Raw genomic sequence first — 20,222 nt, forward strand, 5'->3', positions numbered from 1 at the left:
AAACTTTGAATAAAAAAAAATCTGGTCCTTCTTCCCCACCCAACACCACCAGCCCCCCTCCCTACCCCAACACCCCCCCCCCCCGCGGCGACCCTCACACCGTAACCCCCTTCCCGACACCCACTCTCCCTGCAACACCCCCCCGGCTCCCCCTCTTCCACACACCCCTCGGCGCCACCCATCCACCACCCTTCTCTCTTCTCCTCTCCTCTCCTCTCCTCTCTCTCTCTCCCTCTCCCTCTTTCTCTCTCCTTCCCTCTTCCCATCTCTCCTTATCTTTCCGTCACCCACCCACCTAGCCACCGACCAAGCACCCACCCAGCCACCTGCATCGAAGTTAGCCACTCCAATCTAGGCAGAGAGAATGGGAAAAATGAGAAAGGGAAAGATAGATAGAGGGAAGAAGGGAGAGAGAAAGAGAGAGAAAAAAAAGAGAAAGAGAAAGAGATAGAAAAAGGGAGGGAAGGAAAGGCCAGAAAGTGGTGCCACCGGTAGTGGAGCTGACGGCTGGGTGGTGGGGGATCTATTTTTGCCAAAAAAAAAAAGATTAAAAATTTGAATTATAATTTTTTGTTTAAACATTATATTTTATAAGGCTGGGGGCAGTTCGATAATCGAACTGCCAGGACTAAACCGCCAACTTAACCGTCCATGGTCGGAATGGTCCAAGCCTATTCAACCCCGCCGACACTGTCGGCAAACCAACGATCGATTTAGCCGACTCTGTCGGTGGGTTCGGTTCGGTTCGGAATGGCAAAAAGAGGGAGTGTGAGGAGAGGAGGGTGAGATCTGTGGGTTGGAGGCTTTGGTGGTGAGGGAGGGCGATGTCGACGCTAGAGATAGAGAGCGAGGGGCACGTGGTGAGACGAAGGCCGACATGACTCACGGCCTGCCGATTGCAGACTTGAATGTGATGGTGTCGGTGTTGTGACGATACAGACTTGTAGACTCACGGCAACAACGTTGGAGCGAGCTCGGTCTTGGCGCGGCGAAGGTGTAAGCTCGGGTGGCGCCATGCAGAGAGAGAGAGGGACCGGTCGAAGAAAAAGAAGCATAAGAAAAGAAGAAGAAGAAGAAGAAGAAGAAGGTCGGTATAGGTAAACCAACAGTTTTAAGATTTCCAAACTGTCACCGCCCACCGTCGGATCGGTTGGATTACCACCACTGACGCGTCGACACTCATCAGAACGGTTGTTGTTCGGATCAGTGGCGTCGGTTTCGGGTTGTGGTTGTCTGTACCAACCCTAATATTTTATATATTTATTAAATATTTTATGAGATGAATTGATGAAAATCCCCCTAATTTTAACTGGTGAATTAATGGAATTGATGGCATATGACAAATTTGCTCCATTTTGAAAGATTAGATGACAAATTGTCAAACAAAATTTCTATATGGCATTTGCGCACAACCCTCAAAGTCTGGACAACATTTATGCAATAAAGCCTTTTTAAAAGGCTTATTTACTAGTTTGCCCCCTAAAAGTAACTTCAAATCTCACTATACCCCCTAAGGTTTATTTTGTATCACATTATTCCCTAAAACTAATTCTTGTGAATCACTTTGCTCACTTCCTATTTTTACAAACTTTGGAAATTAATTAAAAATAGCTCCGGACTCATGAAAATACACGGAAAATTCTTAAGAACTTGTCTTGCCTAGTTCTAATTTACTATGGGGTCAAATTACCAATTTGCCCTCTAAGAGTTTCCATAAAATTTGGAAAGTCTAAATTTATTTTTAGAAAATTAAAATAAATTTCCCTCTCTAAAAATTCTAAAGCGCCCAATAGAGAGAGAGAGAGAGAGATAAAGAGACAAAGGAGAAAGAGGTGACGGCCGGGGGAGGGAGGGCAGGGGTCAACGGTGGGGGGTCGGCCGATGGCCAAAGAGGGGAGGGAGGTGGGATGGGACGGGTGATGCATCCTCCCTTCCAACTTTTTTTTAGTTAATTATTTTAAATTTTTATTTAATTATTTTTAAATATTCATCTAATTTTGTCCCTAAAAATTGCTTTTAACAAAACTTTTGATCGACCTGACGAAATATCCTTCATTGAAATATCATGCGTATCCCTATAAACCAGGGTAAGTGCATCTTCAAATAGATGGCTTATATTGGCCATATATAAGAAGTACAATTTGGAGACACAAAGTACAGAACTACGGAGCTTAGTAATTAGTGTTGGTATCAGGACATAAAAAGAAATACTAACAGCAACCAAAGCATACACACCCAGTTCATAGAAGATTGGCTCCATCTAATTCAGATCGAAGGTACCTTCATTATTCGTATCAACTTCAACTTTAAATTTCACTTCTTTGCCTCCTCTCTTTCACCTCTAGAATCATTTTAAACTTTCCATGGTCTTCTATCACCCTGCTCTCACAGTTTAAACATACATAATTAAATAAGTAAAAATCAAATGGTCTCGAGGATGCTTAACAAAACTGAAATAAACCCCTAAAAAAAACCAAAGTATATTGGATTCTTATGAAGTTTCTGTACATGCCACAAAACAATTTGAATTTAAATGCAAATTTAAAAGCAACAAAACGAATTTTAATTTTCTAAACCATTTAAAACATCAAGGGTAGTCCATTTGGATGGAAAGCATTTTATATGTGAATTACTTAACTACTTCAAAAACATTAATTTGTAGTTCAAATGAGCAATGAACACCCAAACCCAAATCCAAATATTCCATTTTAAAATCATTCCATCCAAATTGACTTACCCTAAATGCAAGAAACAAATCAACACAACCAAATTAGAAGAGCAAAATTAACAAATGAAAAAGGGCACAAACCTCTCAACAATCAACACAAACTCCTACACGTCAGAAAGGTACTTGAACTCCTGCAGCTCCTTGAAGTTCTCCCATGGCTTCACCCAGACCTTGGCTTCATAAAGCTTCTTCTTACCCCCATCGGTGGCCTCAATAGTCAGATAGTACAGCATGCCCGCAACCACTTGTTTCTTCCCATTCACCACACTCCCAAACTCAAGCAGAGCATTCTACATATTTAATATTCAATCAATCAATCAATTCATTATGAAAATACTATCCAATCTTCATTTTGAGAAATAAATAGAAAATGGGTACCTCCTTCTTGTTGTGCTCTCGCACAGCGAAGCGAGCAAGGTCTGCGATTTCGAGGCTGTTCTCGGCACCATGGATTTCGGTTATTCCGCCCAATTTGGGACCATGGGATTTGCTTACTCCGCCCTGTGTGGCCATGTTCTGTGTGTGTTGGTGTTGGGAGGAGTTTCGTAGATTTGATTCTGCTAAGGAAGAGATTCAGTTCGATTTATACACACAAAAAGCAGAGGAAGACAATGATGGGTTCGATTCAGTTTGATTTAATACGAATTGAAAGTCTTGGGGAGACTACAAGTTAGGAAAATTTATTCTCAATATACTCAATACTAACTTCACCGTTTGCTTAACTAGCCAACCCTGTCGATTATTAAAATGCGTTTATGACACTATATAGTCTATATAGTAGTGATAATGATTCTAACTTGCCTCTTTTATTGAGGATCTCTCATTTAGGCTTATTAAAAAAAAAAAAAAAACACTCTATATAGTAGTATAGTACTACACTTTATAAAATGTAGACCTACTGCAAATTACAATAATGATCCTTGAACTTTATCTTTATTATCATTTTTGTTCATGAATTTTTTTTTTTTTTTTATAGATGCATTAGGTTTTTTTACAATGACTAGGTTAGCCCGTATTTGAATTTTGGCATTTAGTTCAATTTACTTGGCTTATTGTCCCTTAGAGCATGTATAATGGCTTTTTGCTATATGCTATGCTATATACTATATTTAACATGACTTTTAGCATTTAGTAATAACTTTTGTACTTTTTACTCCAATGGCACAAAAGCTATAGTTATATGTTAGTATGTTTATATTTTTTATATATTCATATATATCTTTATAAATTAAATTTAATATATTAAATTATTTTAATAATTAAATTATTGTAAATATTTTAATGAGATCTTTAATATGAGCCCAATATTAAATATATTTAAATATTAATTTTAATACCCAAATTAATGTTTTAGTATTTTTCATGTCAAAGTCAAATTTAAGAATTGTAAAATTTGAATACATGGCCAATCAACCCATGACAGCTCAGCTGCCCATCATCATGCCTCTTGTTGCAACATTTTTCATCCATGTGAATAACCTTTCTTTCACTTGGTTTTTTATTCTTTCTTTACTTATACTTTTCAAATGGTGGGTCCACTTTTATCTTGAGTTCCTCAATAGCAATTGCTAAATTTTATGCTATATATAGTGGAAAATTTAGCAATAGCATAGCAAATACTAAATTTAGTTATACCATTGTAGTGAACTTTTTTATCAATTCTGCTATATTTAGTATATATTATAGCATTTAGCCATACTATTGTACATGTTCTTAAACCAATAATTTTAGTCATCGAATCCTATAATCTAACGGACCCTTAAATTTAACTATGTATTCTTTATGGGGAATTCAATATCATGTTCAGTAAGGAACAATGATAGATTCTACAAGCTCTTGGAGTGGAGATAGCTCCTTCTTGTCAAGTAGCCCAAATTCATGGTAAATAGTACGAAATCTTTTGGCCGGTGTAAATAATATGAAAATCTTATCTGCTAGCTTGATTAGCATCTTTCATTAATGTTTGTACGATGCCTTGGTGACAAGATGCCTCTCACCCAATTGTAGGAAGAGATGCTAAGTTGAGAACAACCAATTTATTACAAATGAAAAGACTTGGGAAGTCAATGGCCAGAAAAAACAAAAGACATGGGAAGTCTAAGAGAATTTTGTTTTTTTTTGGTATAATCGATATACCATTACGTGATATAATCAATCTAATGTATAAAGGTATTATTAGACGGTGTGTTTATATTTGTAGGATATAGTATTAATAACATTCACTCATATTATAACACATAGACTAGTTATCCACGTGACAATATATCGGTTATACAGAATAATTTTTCGAGTCGGAGAATACTACAAGTTATTGTCAATACTAACTTCATCGTTTTTACCTGTCAATTATTAAAATTCTTTTATGACACTATATAGTACTACACTTTATAAATTGATTAAATATATATAAAATGTGGACCTATTGCAAATTACAACAATGTTATTCAAAATTTACACTTAGTATCATTTTAGTCCATTGAATTTTATAGTCCTCAAACTTTCATTTTGCTCCACGAAATTAATACAAATTAAAAGACTTTGGGAGTCGAAGACTACAAGTTATTGAACTTATTGTCAATACTACCTTCATCCTTTTTTTAGCTAGCCAACCCTGTCAATTATTAAAATGTTTTTATGACACTATATAGTACTACACTTTATAAAATGATTAGGGAGACTTCCATTCAGGTTCTTTAATTCTACAATTTACTGACTAAAGCTTTATGACTTTTAAAATTCTAACTAAAATCCAATAATATTGTAATCTTTTCATATTACATAATATTAATATTGGTCCATTAGTTTCTATTTTTTTTTACACATACCAAGCGTCGAGCGCTCGGCAGCCATTTTCAAGTGTTCGGCAATGCATTTTTACTTTTTCCTCAAGCGCTGATTTATTGCCTTTATATTAGGTTTTTAACTCTATGATAAAAACCTAACATGCAGTCTTCATAAACTTCATTCTATATCCTAGAAAAGTAAGAGATGAACCCATACCCAATACCCTCAAAAAATAAAAAAATAATTACATATTTCTTTGACAAGGCAATGATCAAAGGGCTTTATTTAAAAAAAAAAAAAAACAAAGGCTTTATTTAGAAAGAAAAAAAAAAGTCATGGTTTTTTTTCAAATAATAAATGTTAGAATGACTAAACTTTAATCTTTCCTTAAATATATATATTAAACGTAGACCTACTGCAAATTACAATAATGGTCTTCGAACTTTACCCTTAGTATTATTTTGATCCACGAACTTGTTTTTTGAATTTTATAGTTCGCAAACTTTCACCCGTGTATCACTTAAATTCATTTCATCAATTCTAACTACTTTTTCTTTCAATTTTAGTCATGTGTCAAGTATATGAGCCCCCTTTTAAAATGTAAATATGGTAACACACCTTCTTTACCTATTGATATTTTCTTATTCTTATTTGTAATCTTCACTAAGCTTGGAATATTGAAACATGCATAAAGCTTAGAGATGCAAGTTGTGGATGAAAACTTCAGGGGCTGTATTCAATTGTGAATTTGGAAAATCAAAATTTGATGTATATTTATATAAGAAAACTTTAGATTTACATTTGATTTCAAAAAAAATTAGGTTAGGGCATACCTTCAAGTTGCAGCAATGGCTATGGTGGGAGAGAGAAGAGGTTGCAGCAATGGCTATGGCTATGACTATGACGGTGATGTTGACGATGGCGAAGAGGGGGAAGTGTGAGTCACAGTTTGGTTTTTGTATGGGTTTGGATATGTTGAGTGGGTGGAGTGTAGTGTTTGAAAGTGTTGGGTGGGTAGGGGTATTTTGGTAATGTGAAGGGTGTGTTATGAGAAATTACAAATTTTAAAAAGTTAGAGGGATGTGTAATGAGAAAGAGGTGTGTAATTAGGGGTGGGCGGAGTGCAGTTTGGCCCGATTCACCCCTGGAACCGTACGTCGCGCCGAACGTCCCTATACGGTGCTAAAATCCGGGAAGGGAGGAGAAACACTAAACCAAACCAAACCATTCAAGGTGCGATGCGGTTCTCCACTACGGTTTTGGGCCTGATGGGCTATTATTCAGATTGGCACTTCTGGGCTTCAAATTTGTTTTTTTAAGTCTAAGCCCAATTATTTTAATGATGCCAACCCAACCTAATTAACAAGTTTTGGGCAAAAAAAAAAAAGTTTACAAGTTGATTCAATAAATTTAACCAAAAAGGCTCACACATTGAACTTTGTTTAATCTGCTTACCTGTTTAGTGCTTAAACCTTAAAAGTTAAAAACAAATGCAATTATACAATCAGTGACTACAACTACAAGTTAAACAAATTACAAGTTAATGAACATAAAAATGTGTATAAGAAGTATATAAAAATGGTATAAAATATGTATGAAAAGTATATAAAAATTGTATAAATAGGTATAAAAAGTATATAAAAATGGTATATATATGTATAAAAATGGTATAAAATATAAAATATATATTTGTTTTATTTATGCGATGCGATTTGGTTAAATGAAGTGTGGAATCAGTGCGGTTCGGTTTTTTTTACGGTGTTGACTTTTTTTTGTCAACACGATTTTTTGCTGTATTTTACTGGTGCGGTCCGGCCGATTTTGGTGGTACACGGTTAAAATACCCACCCCTATGTGTAGTGAAAGAAAATGGGGTATGTAAATAACAGCACTCAAAAAATTTATCAGGCCACTCACCCCACCATGCAAATCATCCACCACTACCCTTCCCTCCCTCACACCCAACCAACCCCACCACTCAGGGACCAACAAGCGAGGTATGTGACAGGGTGGGAAGGGTAGTGGTGGATGATTTGGTGTTTTATTGACTTAATTTGGTCAATAGGCAAGAGAAAAACAAAATTGGGCACATATTTTTACCATAATTGGAGACAATTAGATGCAAAATGAATTGATTAGGCCTTTGTCAATGGGGCGGAGTGTGATGTCCAAACCAATACATGGACATCAGCCCTCTCACCGTGAGCTCGAGTATTGAGAGTGAGAGTGAGAGTGGCCTGAGTGGAGTACCCAAACCAATATAAAAGGTTGGCCCGGCCCGCGTGAAATATGAGAGAATTGAGGCCTGCTTGACAGCCACGTTTATAGAGTTGTTTTGTTCGAAATGAATGGCTACGATTTCTTAGCTGTTAAAGTTTTTGAGGTTGACGGCCAAGATTTCCTAATTGTTGCAATTTAAAACAATAATCAGATCATATTTTATTCCTAAGAATTTATAAAAATGTCAAAAAAATACCAAAAACGTAATTTTTTCGTGGTAGAGAGAGAGAGAGAGAGAAGCAGTAGCATTAATGTGCATATAATGGTATCATTACTGTGCTAATTGGGAAACACAACACAACACAGAGAGAGAGAGAGAGAGAGAGAGAGAGAGAGAGAGAGAGAGAGAGAGAGAGAGAGAGAGAGAGAGAGAGAGAGAGAAGAGGTAGCACTACTGTGCATATAGTTTGGAAACACAACTACACCTGAGTGTTGGTATCAGGACGTAAAAGAAATACCAACAGCAACCAAAACATTATTTATATACCCAGTTCATAGAAGATTAGCTTCCCATATTTAAGAGTGATCTGCCTCCATCTGATTCAGTTTGAAGGTGCCTTCATTATTCTTATGCACTTCAACTTTATATTTCTCTTCTTTTGCTCCCCTCTTCACCTTTAGAAGCAAGTTAAACTTTGCATGATCTTCTATCACCTGTTCTCACAGTTCAAACAAATATAAATTAGTACATATCAAATAATTGAACTTGAGGATGTTAAACCAGAGCATACAATTCAATTGAATCAATGTACAAAACTGATGGATCTGGAAACAAAAAAGCTGTCATAAACATAAAAGAAAGAATCAAAGTTTGTTGAATTACTAGGAAGTTACAGCACATGACACAAAACAAATTGAATTAGACAGCTTTTTTTTTTAAGAAAAAAGAAAGCAAAATGCATTCCAATCTTTTTGAACCATCAAAAACGCCAAGGCCTGGTTGGTTACCATACTGGACTTGATTATATTTATACAGTAAGCAGTTTCAAGGGCACTATAGCACAACTTTAATATAGTATAATTTAGATCCATGATTCCAAAACGTAAAATTAAGTATTGTAGTCCAGTTCAATTCGTAGACCCTAACGAGTCGTAATGTAAGAGACTGCTCATCACTACCCAAATTTTATTGAATTACTAGGAAGTTCCTGCACATGACATAACACATTGAATTTAAATGCAAATTTAAAAACAACAAGATGGATCAATTTTTGGAACCATCTAACTATCTAAGATTCCGAGGGCTGTTTGGTTACAGTACAAACTGTATTATACCAGCTGTATTGAATTTTTGGAGTTTGTAGGCTTCTCTAGAACAACTTATGCGTCACAAGAAACCTGTAATCTAGTGGACTGTATGCATTCGCAGAATTTTTAGGGCTCTTTAGTTCAACTTAATGAGTCACTCAAGCATCTTGTAATTCAGACCCATGATTTCAGAAAGTAGAAATACAGTCCAGGTACAATTAAGTATAGTTCATCCCAGTTCAATAAGGTGGTACTCAAAGGCCCCAAATATAAGAGACAGCTCAACACAACCAAAAACAATCCAAAAACCAAGTGCTTTGAGTTATAGAACTCTTTTAGTGCTGCCTAATAGTTGCTTCTTCAACAAACACTTTCGAAGGCACTTGAATTTTTAGGTACTTCTGAAAAAAGGAGCTACATCAGGGAAAATGGTTCTGTACTCCCAAACTTTTAATATAAAAAACCAAGTGCTACTGATCAAAAATGGTTCTATGCTTCTAAGCAGGCTCTAAACACAACCAAATGCTACTCAAATAACCGATTCTCTAAATCAGAAAACAAGGTATACAAAACTGAAAGTACACAAACCTCTGCATGAGCGTGAACAACCTCTTGAAGCTCATAAGGCACCAGCGAATTAGACCTCTGCTGGAGGCTCTGCACAGCATGGTTTGCCGCATCCTGAACCTGTGGATCATGGGGCGGCACAGCTCGAAACCCTGGACAGTGCCCACCTGATCATCACAAACCCGAAAACCCGAAAACCCAAAAACCCGAGTCAGCTTAAACAAAATCAGAACTCAATTTGAGCCTGAGACGAAAAATTGATCAGAAAGGGACCTTGCTTAGCTCCGAGATCTGAAGGGGTAAACGACGGCGTTTCGTCCCCGTCACCAGCGTGCTTGAACTCCTGCACTTCCTTGAAGTCCAACCATGGCTTCACCCAGATCTTGGCTTCGTAAAGCTTCTTCTTGCCTGCATCGATGGCCTCGAGTGTCAAGTGGTGCAAGGTGCCCGTAACCACTTGCTCTTTCGCCTTCACCACCCTCACAAACTCAAGCAGAGCATTCTGCACATTTAATAATTATTCAATTAATTAAATTAAAATTCTTTAATCAAAATTACTTGGAAAAAACAAAGAAATAAAGAAAGGGTGGCTACCTCCTTCTTGTTGTGTTCTTCGACGGCGAAGCGAGCGAGGGCTTCGGTTTCGAGGCTGTTCTGGGAGCATTGGGATTCGTGTACGCCGCCGAGTGTGGCCATGTTGGGTGAGGAGGCTTCGGAGCAGAATTGGGGATTTGATTCTTCCAAGGATGAGATTGAGAGTGCAAGGAAGAGGGAGAGGAAGAGGAAGAGGAGGGAGAAGTTGAGTTGTGTTAATAGGGAAGAGGAAGAGGTCGAATCCAATTTCATCTGCTTTTCGGATTTTGGGTTTGGACTTTGGACGTTTTCGCAGACGCGAATTTATGCCTTTCGCTTCCCCTTGCATGTTGTGATACGTGTCCTACACGTGTCGCTAACTCGCTATAGATATATCATATATATCTTTGCTTCATATCGAAGACTCGAAGTTCTGTTTTATTTTCTCCTTCAGAAGGCTTAATATGTAAGCTGTATTGCCTGTATATATATCTTATTATCCATATCAATTTATAGAAAATTAGGATTAAATACCAAATATCAATAGTTTTTTAATAAAGCAGCAAGACACTAATTTTTTTTAGTTTAGGTACTAAACTAGAGTAAAACATTTTGGATTAGGTCACAAATCAGTTTGTTATACAGTTGTGACTGTCGAACAGTTACAGTTGTAATTGTCGAACAGTCACAGTTGTGACTATTTAAAATTTATAAAAAATCAAAATTTTTAAGGGTTTCATACTTTTGATTTAGGTTTGGGGGATGAAGCCTTATAACCCAAAGACTAAATATTAAAGTTTAAGCCTTGCAAATATTGAAAAAACAATAAATCAATAAAAAAGTTATGTCTGTTAGACAGTCACAGTTCGATATAACTATGTTTTTTAAAGTTGGTACCTAAACTGAAATTTAGTACCTAAAGTGAAATGACATAAATGTTTTACTAGTTGAAATGAAAAAACATTATAATTTGGTACCTAAAGTCAATGGACCTATCAATTTATAAGGGCAAATTGTATTTTAGTACTTCCAAGTTTGGGGCTATTGCAAATCGATACTCCAAGTTCAAAAATTAGCTTCAAACTGTCTAAACTTCAAATTCTTAGCTTTTAAGTACCTTTGTTAAGTTTTTTTTTTTTTTTTTTTCTATTACTTAGTTAAATAATAATATGGCGATTATGTAGGACACGTGGCAACATGTTGGATGCCAAATATATAAATAAAAGAGTTTTTTTTTTAATCCATTTTAGAAATTAAGCTTTTTTTAAGATCCATTATCAAAAATCAAATCCCAATAAAATCCACTTTAATGAAATCACAAGGAAAAAATGCGCTGGCACCATACCTAGTGCCCAGTTTTTTTTTCGTTGCGTTAGGAGAATTGCTCTCAGCTTGCTTTTTTTTTTTTTTTTTTTTTTTCGCATCAACAGAATTGCCACTTATAGTCATTGTTGGACAAAAGCAATTCTCATAGTGCAACAATATTCAAAACAAGACAACTTATATAAATATTATGTCTTTTCTTCCTTACACATATGTCAAAAAAAGCATAAAACCATCACAAAACACAAAAATTCAAGCTTTTGGAATAAAAAAAATCTTAATTTTAACGGTAACAATAATTTTCATGTCTGTTAGTAACTATCATCTCAGATAGTTACTACTCAATAGTAACAATCGCCCAGTTTTCAATTATTGCCACTATGCGATAGTGGCAATAACAATGACAATTTTCCCAGATTAAAAAAAAAATCATGGAAAAAAACATAACGTGGACTTTATTTATTCAAGGTAGACTTTTTTATCATTCTAATTTTTTAGGTGGGTTTAATTATCATTAAGGGTTATAAAATATACTTTAGAATAATTTACTTTAAATAAAATGTGAAAATGTGAAAATATTTAGAAAAAAAATAGCAAATTACAAATAATTTACAAATTATATTAGTCAATACATAATTTTGTATCCCTTAATAGTTAATTGCATATTATTAGAAATAGGGTTGCCCTTTGGTTTGATTTTTACCGAACCAACCGATTACCAACTGAATTTTTTTGGTTTGGTATACCGATTTTCATAATTCGAAAATCAAAAATTTGAAACTGAAAAAATCCGAAAAAAGTTGGTTTGATTTTGGTAAAAACCGAAAAAAGTTGGTAAACCGAATAATTACCGAAAATTATTACTGAAAAAAAACCGAATCGATTATTACTGAAAAAACCAAAATATATACTGAAAAAAAACTGAAACAATTACCGAAATTTAGTTATATATGCTTATATAATACTATTATGTTAGTGGTACAATAAATATTAAACTACTAATATCTTAACAACTATAAGAAAATATAATTGTTGTTGAACAAAAATTGTAAATAAATAATAATATTATTACCCAACATAATTTCACCTAAATTCATTTAAGGAATAAGAGTTTTATTATTTGGGTACGACCCATTCAAGATGAAGTACATCTCTTAATTATAATCCCTTGGATCAAGGAAATACCCTTTGATTCCAATTTGCAATGAAACCAACGGATCAAAGTATTTTGATTTCCAATAGGTAAAAGACCCATTGAAAGGTTGAAACTTATTTGATAGATTTGGAGTCTATGGAATATACTTACGGCTGCAGTTGCACCTTTAATTTAGGTTGCCTACGTACTCATACAGGATCAAACCACACGTAGTTCCAAAATTTTGGGATTTAAATAGGTGAATGACCCATTTAAATGATTTGAGTAATTTGGGTAGGGTTTAAAGCCCTTGGATTTGATTTGAGAAATTAATTCACCTTTTATGTATGGAATTAATTTCTGTGAAATTTGAACGGATTTGATTTGGTTGCGGTTGCATCTGAATTTTAATAGGTTGCCTACATACCCCTGACGGGATCAAACCGAATGTAATTCATAAATTTTGACTTTGATTGGCTTTGTGCCATTTTAGAGTTGAATTTAGGATTTGGTTTCGTACCAATTTAAGAGACACTACAAGAAATATTGGCTATAGTGATGAAATTTTTAGTGACGAATGTGAAATTCGTCACTAAACATGTAGATTTAGTGACCAAATATATTGGTTCATCCCTAAATGGTTTGGCTCCAAAAAAATTCATTTTGCCTCCTAAATTTTGATTATTAGTGACCAAATATTTGGGCTTTAGTGATCTATTTTTGACTTGGTCACTAAAGCCCAAAATAAAAATAAAAATGGCTAAGTTACTTCTTGTTAACTCGGTCACTAAAGCCCATGAAAAAAATTATACTGTATTCTATTAAATTAATAAAACAAACAAAGAACCACAAACGTTAACACACTCCACGCACAACAGAAACCCACACAATTGCCAAGACCAAACTATCTCACTTCTCGATCTCGACTCCCTTAGTTTTCCCGTTCACTAATTTTCTCTCTACAATTTGCCAAAATCTTTTCCCTCTCTAGATGATGATTATCCCTAATTTCTCATTCGATTAGCTCTGTTCTTCAGTCAAGTGCGTTTTTCTCTGGCACTCATCACTGTAGGTTCACAAAATTTTGGCATTTGGTGGAGGTAATTTGGTGGACAGACTAGATTTTCTGTATCTTGCCATGGATTCTTCCTGGTAGGCTTTCTATTTTTTCTATTCTATTTTCATTTTTTCCCTTTGTTAAACTCAAATAGTTAATGGGTTTCAATTTTGATACAGAGAATTTTATGGAGTCTTGTCTTTGATCAAGATAACTAAACAAGCTTCTTCATAGTGTGGGTATAGGCTGAGGTTCTTCAATTTGGTAAGTTTGTAGATTTTTTACTATGCCTTTTTCTGTTTTGTTTTGGAGTCTCCTATCTTTTACTCTAACTCTGTGTTTGGATGGGGGAGAAGAAGTCGATATTTAGAGAAAAGTTGGAATTTGAGGAACGACAAACTCTAAGTATCGTGTTTGGCATCTTACACTTGGAAAATTAGAAATTTTTTGCTTGAAAATTTGATGAAATTGGGGCTCTTTGTTTGTCATGGCTGGGTTTATTTTGGGATTGGGTCTTTTGTTTTCCTTTTGACATTTTTATTTATAAATATGTATGATTAATTTGTATAAAATTGACATGGGTCTTTGTATTTTTGTTGCTATGGATGAGTTTTGATTGTTAACTTGTACGTGGCCTTATGGTTTTGTTGTGCTTGTGCTACTGCAAATTAGATAATTATAGTTTTGGTTTTAAGTTGCAACTTTGCCTTTCTTCTCAATTGTTACAAATTAGATGATTATATGAGAGCAGGATGGTGGTTCTTTCCTCCTCTTGAGTGGTTCAGTTGCCATGTTATTGGCCACGCAGCAACTTGAGCTTTTCAAGCTAGTTGCAACCTATATTTTATAATATATTGTGTACCACTTAATTTTAAATAATATGAAGTTAATTAGTATTGCTTTCAATTTTTACCGACAATTAATGGAGTTATCCAAACAATAGAAATTATATATAATTCTTGTCACTTTCTAGTTCTGGACACATAACATCCAAATGACTGTTATTGACTTGCTATGAATGGTTGTATCATGTATCGACTATGACCATAGAATATTATATGGTTTCTTAATTTGGGCAGGAATTTAGGTAATTCAAATTATAAGTAGAATTGAATGATATCTTTTTTCTTTTTGGTGTTTCTCTCTGCAAAAGTGCATTTGACCAATCTATATAACTTGAAGTACTATGCATCTGGTTTTTTTTATTTTCTTGCTGTTTTGCCACAAAATTGTATGGACTATATATGTAGTCACCATCTTCTTCTAAGTGACAATTTCATGCTCTACTAAACTATATGTTAGGATAATTATTCTCTTTTAAATGCCTTTATCTAACTGAAAAATATGATATAAAATCTTAAGGTGTAAAAGCAAGAATTATATACTTAAGGTGTAAAAAAAAAAACAAGAAAGAAGAATCTCTACATTCTAAATTTGGTCGGTTATTTTTTCTAAAATCAAAAGGCCTTTGGATGCATTATATTTGGACAGATTTTTTGCCTATATGAAAAATATTTGACTAATGCTTTCTTTCTTTACTGCAGGCTGATTCTTGGCAGTAGTTGCATTGAGTTGTTCTTCTCTTTGTACTCAAATATTGCGTCTTGATTTCTTTGTACTGGTATGTTTCTATTGATTTCCACTCTTTCATATCAATTGCTTTTATGCTGGATTTGTTGTTATTAAGTGATCAAAGTCGAAAGAACCTCTTGGCATAATCTTGTTGCTCAGAAGTATTTTGGATATGATAAATGCATGCTACTGTCTCCCTTCTCCCTATTCTCTCCAGGAGTATTTTACACAAGCATTTAATGCATTGACAACATAAGTTCTTTTTTTTGTAATTCAACCCTTACTAAATGCCTTCATTTAGCTGTTTACAAAAAGAAAAAGTACATTTTAGCAACACTATTGTCATATATATATATATGTACGTATATTTTAAATTCTTGCATTGTTTTTAAATCTTTTTCAAATTTTAGCAAAATCATTGACTTATATTGGGTCAAACTCTTTTATTTTTCATTTATTTTAGTTTAATAAAAGTGTGTTACAATATATCAAGCTCAATTAAATAAAAAATAAAAGAAGATATCAAACATGCAAGTAAGAAAAATATATATATATCAGACAGAGGGAAAAAAAACCTTTTCAATTATTATAATTTTTTTTTTTGCATGCAGTAGTCAGTGTCGTTCAAAGTGTTTTCATAAGAAAAAGAGTTGATAAAGACGTTTATTAATGTCATATGTAGGAGAAATTTATGTTTTCAATCCATATTAATTACTTAGTTTTGAGTATGTAAAAGACACAAGGCATAAAGAGAAAGGAGAAAAAAAGAAATATGACAAGGTAAGAGGGATAAGACAACTGTCATTTCTATCTGGACAAAACTTTTTATTTTGCTTATTTATGGTCAAGAACCTCATTATTTGCTCTATGTATTTTCTATTCTTTTAGATAACCAAGTGTATTATCTTTATTTTAAATTGATAACACTAGGATTGGATACCAATTGTTTGGGTTGGAGATGGATAGGAGTTGGATTCATCTGCACACTAGGGGGAGACCACAGTATATTCATGGGGTCAAAGAGTTCATTCGTTTTACAACGGACCACATGAAGCTGATTAATAATTAATTAGTTGGTGTCTACATACTCTTTTTATGGTTTAGATTTATTTATAATTATTAAACTACTCATTCCTTTATTATATGCTTTTAAAAAAAATGCTAACTTAATATTTTCATTTTAATCAAGTTAAAGAGCACAAAAAACAAAGAGAACAGAGAAAACTTAACGATAACTCATTGTGCTGGGACAAAGGCATTCAGTCGTCTTCGAGAAGAAAATGTAAGCTTTCTTTTGAAAATTTTATTTTTTCTCTTATTGTCTGTATGGTATATGCAAGTTGTATATCACCTCTGCATGGTGGTCTATATATGGTTGTCAAATTATATAGAAAAATCATGAGAGTGGAGAGGAGCCTAGTCGAATTGAAATGTTCAAGCTCACTCGGTTTAGCACAAAAAAAGCATCTTGGGTTGGTGAAGATGCTAGGACTGCCCATGTAAGTCTTTGTTATATATATAATTAAGTTTATATATTGTCTTATTGTTGTAATAATTGAATCAATTACTCTTAATTTATACTATCTTATGTGTAGGCTGATATGGAGAAGCTACAACATCAGCCACAAACAGATGAAAATACTGAAGTTATGACTAACGATCAAGTCTATGATAAAGTTCTTGATACAATTATTGGCCATCCACCTCGGCCAGGTTATATACGTGGGCTAGGAGCAGGTCCTAAGCCAAAAAAGTCCAGATTGGAACAATCTAGTCGTGCACAACTTGAGGAGGCTGCAAGGATAGCAGAGGAGGCTACAAGGAGGGCCGAGGAGGCTACTCAAAGGGCTGAAGCTGCAGAGAGACGAGCTATGCAACTAGCTGAAGACTTAGGGTCAATGAAGGCAACTGCTGAGGATGCAGAGAGGCGCTCTAATCAACAAGAAAATGAGTTGCAAACATTAAAGTTAAAGACTAGTGAGATGGACAACATGTTACAGTTGATAGTGCAAAGTTTGGCACCATCCACAAATTAAAGGTTTGTCTATATATATTTCTTTTCTATAATTCTTTATTTAGGGTAAAATACAATTTTTAGAGCTTTGATCACTGGTTATGGTTTCTATACAATAATGTAGATCTAACTCATCCATCAGCATTAATAAATGGGTTTTGATTTGTAAGGGTCGAGCTTGCCCACTCCCTATAACTGGGTTTTAGTTTGGTGGGTGCAACAAATGAGTTTGTCCTCATGACTTTAATTCTTTAATTCTTGTTTTTTTTTTTTCTCTTTCTATTTAAGCTGCAAATGGATTCCAAAAGTAATTGTTCCTTCCACTGTATATTTGTTTGGGTGCTGAGAAAATAGAGCAATGAAAAGATGAGATTTTTTATTTTCTTTTGGTTCATTTTTCTTATTTGGTGCATGAGAAAATAAGTTGTAGTGGAGGGATAGGAAAGTTGGGGAAGAAGGGGAGGGGAGTGGTGAGGTGGGGCGATGGGAAGGAGGAGGTGAAGGGTGGGGACATTGACTGAGGTGGGGTAGCAAGGGAGGGGAAGAGGAAACACTTTTTGTGATTCTCTGTCTTCTTCTGGCAGTGGCAGTGTCTTCTTTGCTATTTTCTTTTTTCTAGCTTCATGTCGCTCTGGTTTTGTTTCTTTGTATTGGTCATGGACTTGGTGTCATCCCCATGACCATTTATTTCTTGTTTCTATATGTAATTGATATATATTGAGAGGCTAGGCAAGGGTAAGTGTGTTTATTATTAAATATGTTTTAGTTCTAACTTTGTAATTCCCAATTTTTTATTTCATATCTTTTAGTTGTAACTTTGTATCTCTTTTTAAATATGTTTCTTGGATGTTTCTAGGCTCTAACTCTTCATGAGATATATATATATATATGTGTGTGTGTGTGTGTGTGTGTGTGTGTGTGTATCTATGTGTTTGGCTTGCTGTTCCTTGTTTGGCATAGATATTGCATGCATACTACTAATTATCTAAAAGCATTTCGCTATGTGGTAGTATTATATTACAAGCACAATGGACTAATACTACTTATGCATCTATCTCTTATTTTCAGATGAATGATTGATCAAAGGCGTACATCTCTCTTGGAAATTGAATCAAGGTTAAATGATTTGGGCTTAAGTGTATTTTTTGGAAGTGTTTGTTATGGATGAATTTTCGTATCTAGAGATTTTCTTTTTGGGTTTTATGTTTAGAATTTGATTTGTAAGAGAGATGTACATGTTTTGGTGGATAAACTTTGATATCCAAAAACTTGCCACTTGTGTCATTTTGAAATGGAATGTATATATTAACATCTACTATTGGTACTTGTATATTGAAAACAAAGTAGGATGCATTTAATTTTAAACATTCAATTTGTGACCAATTAATTAAAGTCTCATCACTAAAGCTTGCATTTAGTGACCAAATAAATTGGTTACTACATATCCATCTACAAGATTTTAGTGATGAATAATCTTAGTGAGGAACTATGTTCCTCACTAAAACTTGAACATGACCATCAGTTGATTCAGCTATAGTGATGAAATGGTAGGTTTTAGTGATGAAAATTTTGGTCACTATTTCATGTAATCACCATATCTAACCATCATGTTTTAGTGATGAATTGATTTAGTGAGGAACATGGTTCCTCACTAAACCATCATCTATAGTGATGAAACATAGGTTTTAGTGACCAAAATTTTGGTCTTTTAGGGATGAATTAGTTCATCACTAATTCAATTATTTTTAGTGAGGAAATACTTTGGTCACTAAACATATAGGGTTTTAGTGATGAAATTTTTTTGTTCCTCACTAATAGGCTTTAGTCACTTGGTTCTAGTGACGGCGCAGTGACGAACATTTTTTCGTCACTAAATTGCTTTAGTGATGAAAAATTGACTTTTAGTGACCAAAATGCTCCATCACTAAAGCCCAAATTTCTTGTAGTGAGAGATGGTTTGGTACCATTTGAGAATTTAAGTTTAGAGTTTGGATTTGGTTGTGGTTTTGTACCGATTGAGAGAATTTGTTTTGTACCAACCAACTTTTCACTAGAAATTTATTTTGTCTAGATGGCTATGTTCAATTTACGCCCATCAATTTTGTCCATTTAGCTTTAATGGACCAAGTTTGCATTGTGGGCCAAAACTTTCATTCCTTTTGATTTGCAAGTAGACACCCCCGTAGAGAAGTATGTACGTTGATCCTCATTTATCATCCTCTATTTTTTTGGCTTGCTACCCGGCCATTGGTTGTTTGCCGCAACTTTGGAAATTTAAGTAGCTCATTAACAAACCCACTCCAATTAATGGACCCTCCATTTGACTTAATAAACCCATCAATTATGAAATAGGCCCATCAACTTGTCGCCACATTTAGAGAAAACCAGTAATCTTTATCCCACCTATATTGGGAAGAGAAGTCCCAATTATACTGAAACAAATCTGGTACGAAATCCTCTAATTCTTAAGTAAGCTTTCCAGTCTTTGAGTTCCATGTCAATTCTAAAAGCCCACTTTCATTAGGATTTGGACTTTATTGAAATCTTTATAAATGGCAGAGAATTTCACTTTCTGTTAAATATATTTTCAAATATATTTTGCTGCTTTTCCAAGACTTTATATCCCCTGTAAAGTAGAGAATTTAATGTATAGATTATATCTTGCCTAAATTAGTACCTACTGTACATTTCAAAAAAGTTAAAAATATATATATATATATATATATAACTTAATGCATATATATTGAGTGGAGAAGCACAATATTTTTTATTTATTGTTTCAGGCTGCCATGTCATTAAATATACTGAGTGAAGAAGCCATGATGAGATGAAATGAAAGGATTGGCCCGGTATTACTCACATCCCCTGCATTGGCACTGGTGGAAACTTATTTTCAATTTTCAATCAGGTACCTCTTCTACTGTTAATTCTTTTATGTTAT

The 20,222-nt window shown here is 34.4% G+C and overlaps 3 protein-coding genes across 3 annotated transcripts; 1 reads left to right on the forward strand and 2 right to left on the reverse strand.

Moving 5' to 3' along the window:
* Positions 1-2,044: 2,044 nt before the first annotated feature.
* On the reverse strand, positions 2,045-3,448 carry LOC147291631 (cysteine proteinase inhibitor A-like). The gene is made up of 3 exons (XM_086235247.1): positions 3,107-3,448; positions 2,810-3,018; positions 2,045-2,379 (listed from the first exon to the last, which is right to left on the reverse strand). The coding sequence occupies exons 1-2, from the start codon at positions 3,239-3,241 to the stop codon at positions 2,833-2,835; spliced, it is 321 nt and encodes a 106-aa protein (XP_086091373.1). The 5' UTR covers positions 3,242-3,448; the 3' UTR covers positions 2,045-2,379; positions 2,810-2,832.
* Positions 3,449-8,035: 4,587 nt separating this feature from the next.
* Positions 8,036-10,489, reverse strand: LOC147291632 (cysteine proteinase inhibitor 12-like). The gene is made up of 4 exons (XM_086235246.1): positions 10,202-10,489; positions 9,881-10,109; positions 9,629-9,774; positions 8,036-8,446 (listed from the first exon to the last, which is right to left on the reverse strand). The coding sequence occupies exons 1-4, from the start codon at positions 10,451-10,453 to the stop codon at positions 8,309-8,311; spliced, it is 765 nt and encodes a 254-aa protein (XP_086091372.1). The 5' UTR covers positions 10,454-10,489; the 3' UTR covers positions 8,036-8,308.
* Positions 10,490-13,538: 3,049 nt separating this feature from the next.
* LOC147291633 (uncharacterized) lies at positions 13,539-18,596 on the forward strand. The gene is made up of 7 exons (XM_086238519.1): positions 13,539-13,790; positions 13,875-13,959; positions 15,240-15,316; positions 16,457-16,549; positions 16,659-16,766; positions 16,863-17,305; positions 18,350-18,596. The coding sequence occupies exons 5-6, from the start codon at positions 16,698-16,700 to the stop codon at positions 17,301-17,303; spliced, it is 510 nt and encodes a 169-aa protein (XP_086094645.1). The 5' UTR covers positions 13,539-13,790; positions 13,875-13,959; positions 15,240-15,316; positions 16,457-16,549; positions 16,659-16,697; the 3' UTR covers positions 17,304-17,305; positions 18,350-18,596.
* The last annotated feature ends 1,626 nt before the right edge of the window (positions 18,597-20,222 follow it).

Source organism: Dryas octopetala, chromosome 3 (assembly GCF_963921425.1).
Source record: "Dryas octopetala chromosome 3, drDryOcto1.1, whole genome shotgun sequence".
Lineage (NCBI taxonomy): Eukaryota > Viridiplantae > Streptophyta > Magnoliopsida > Rosales > Rosaceae > Dryas > Dryas octopetala.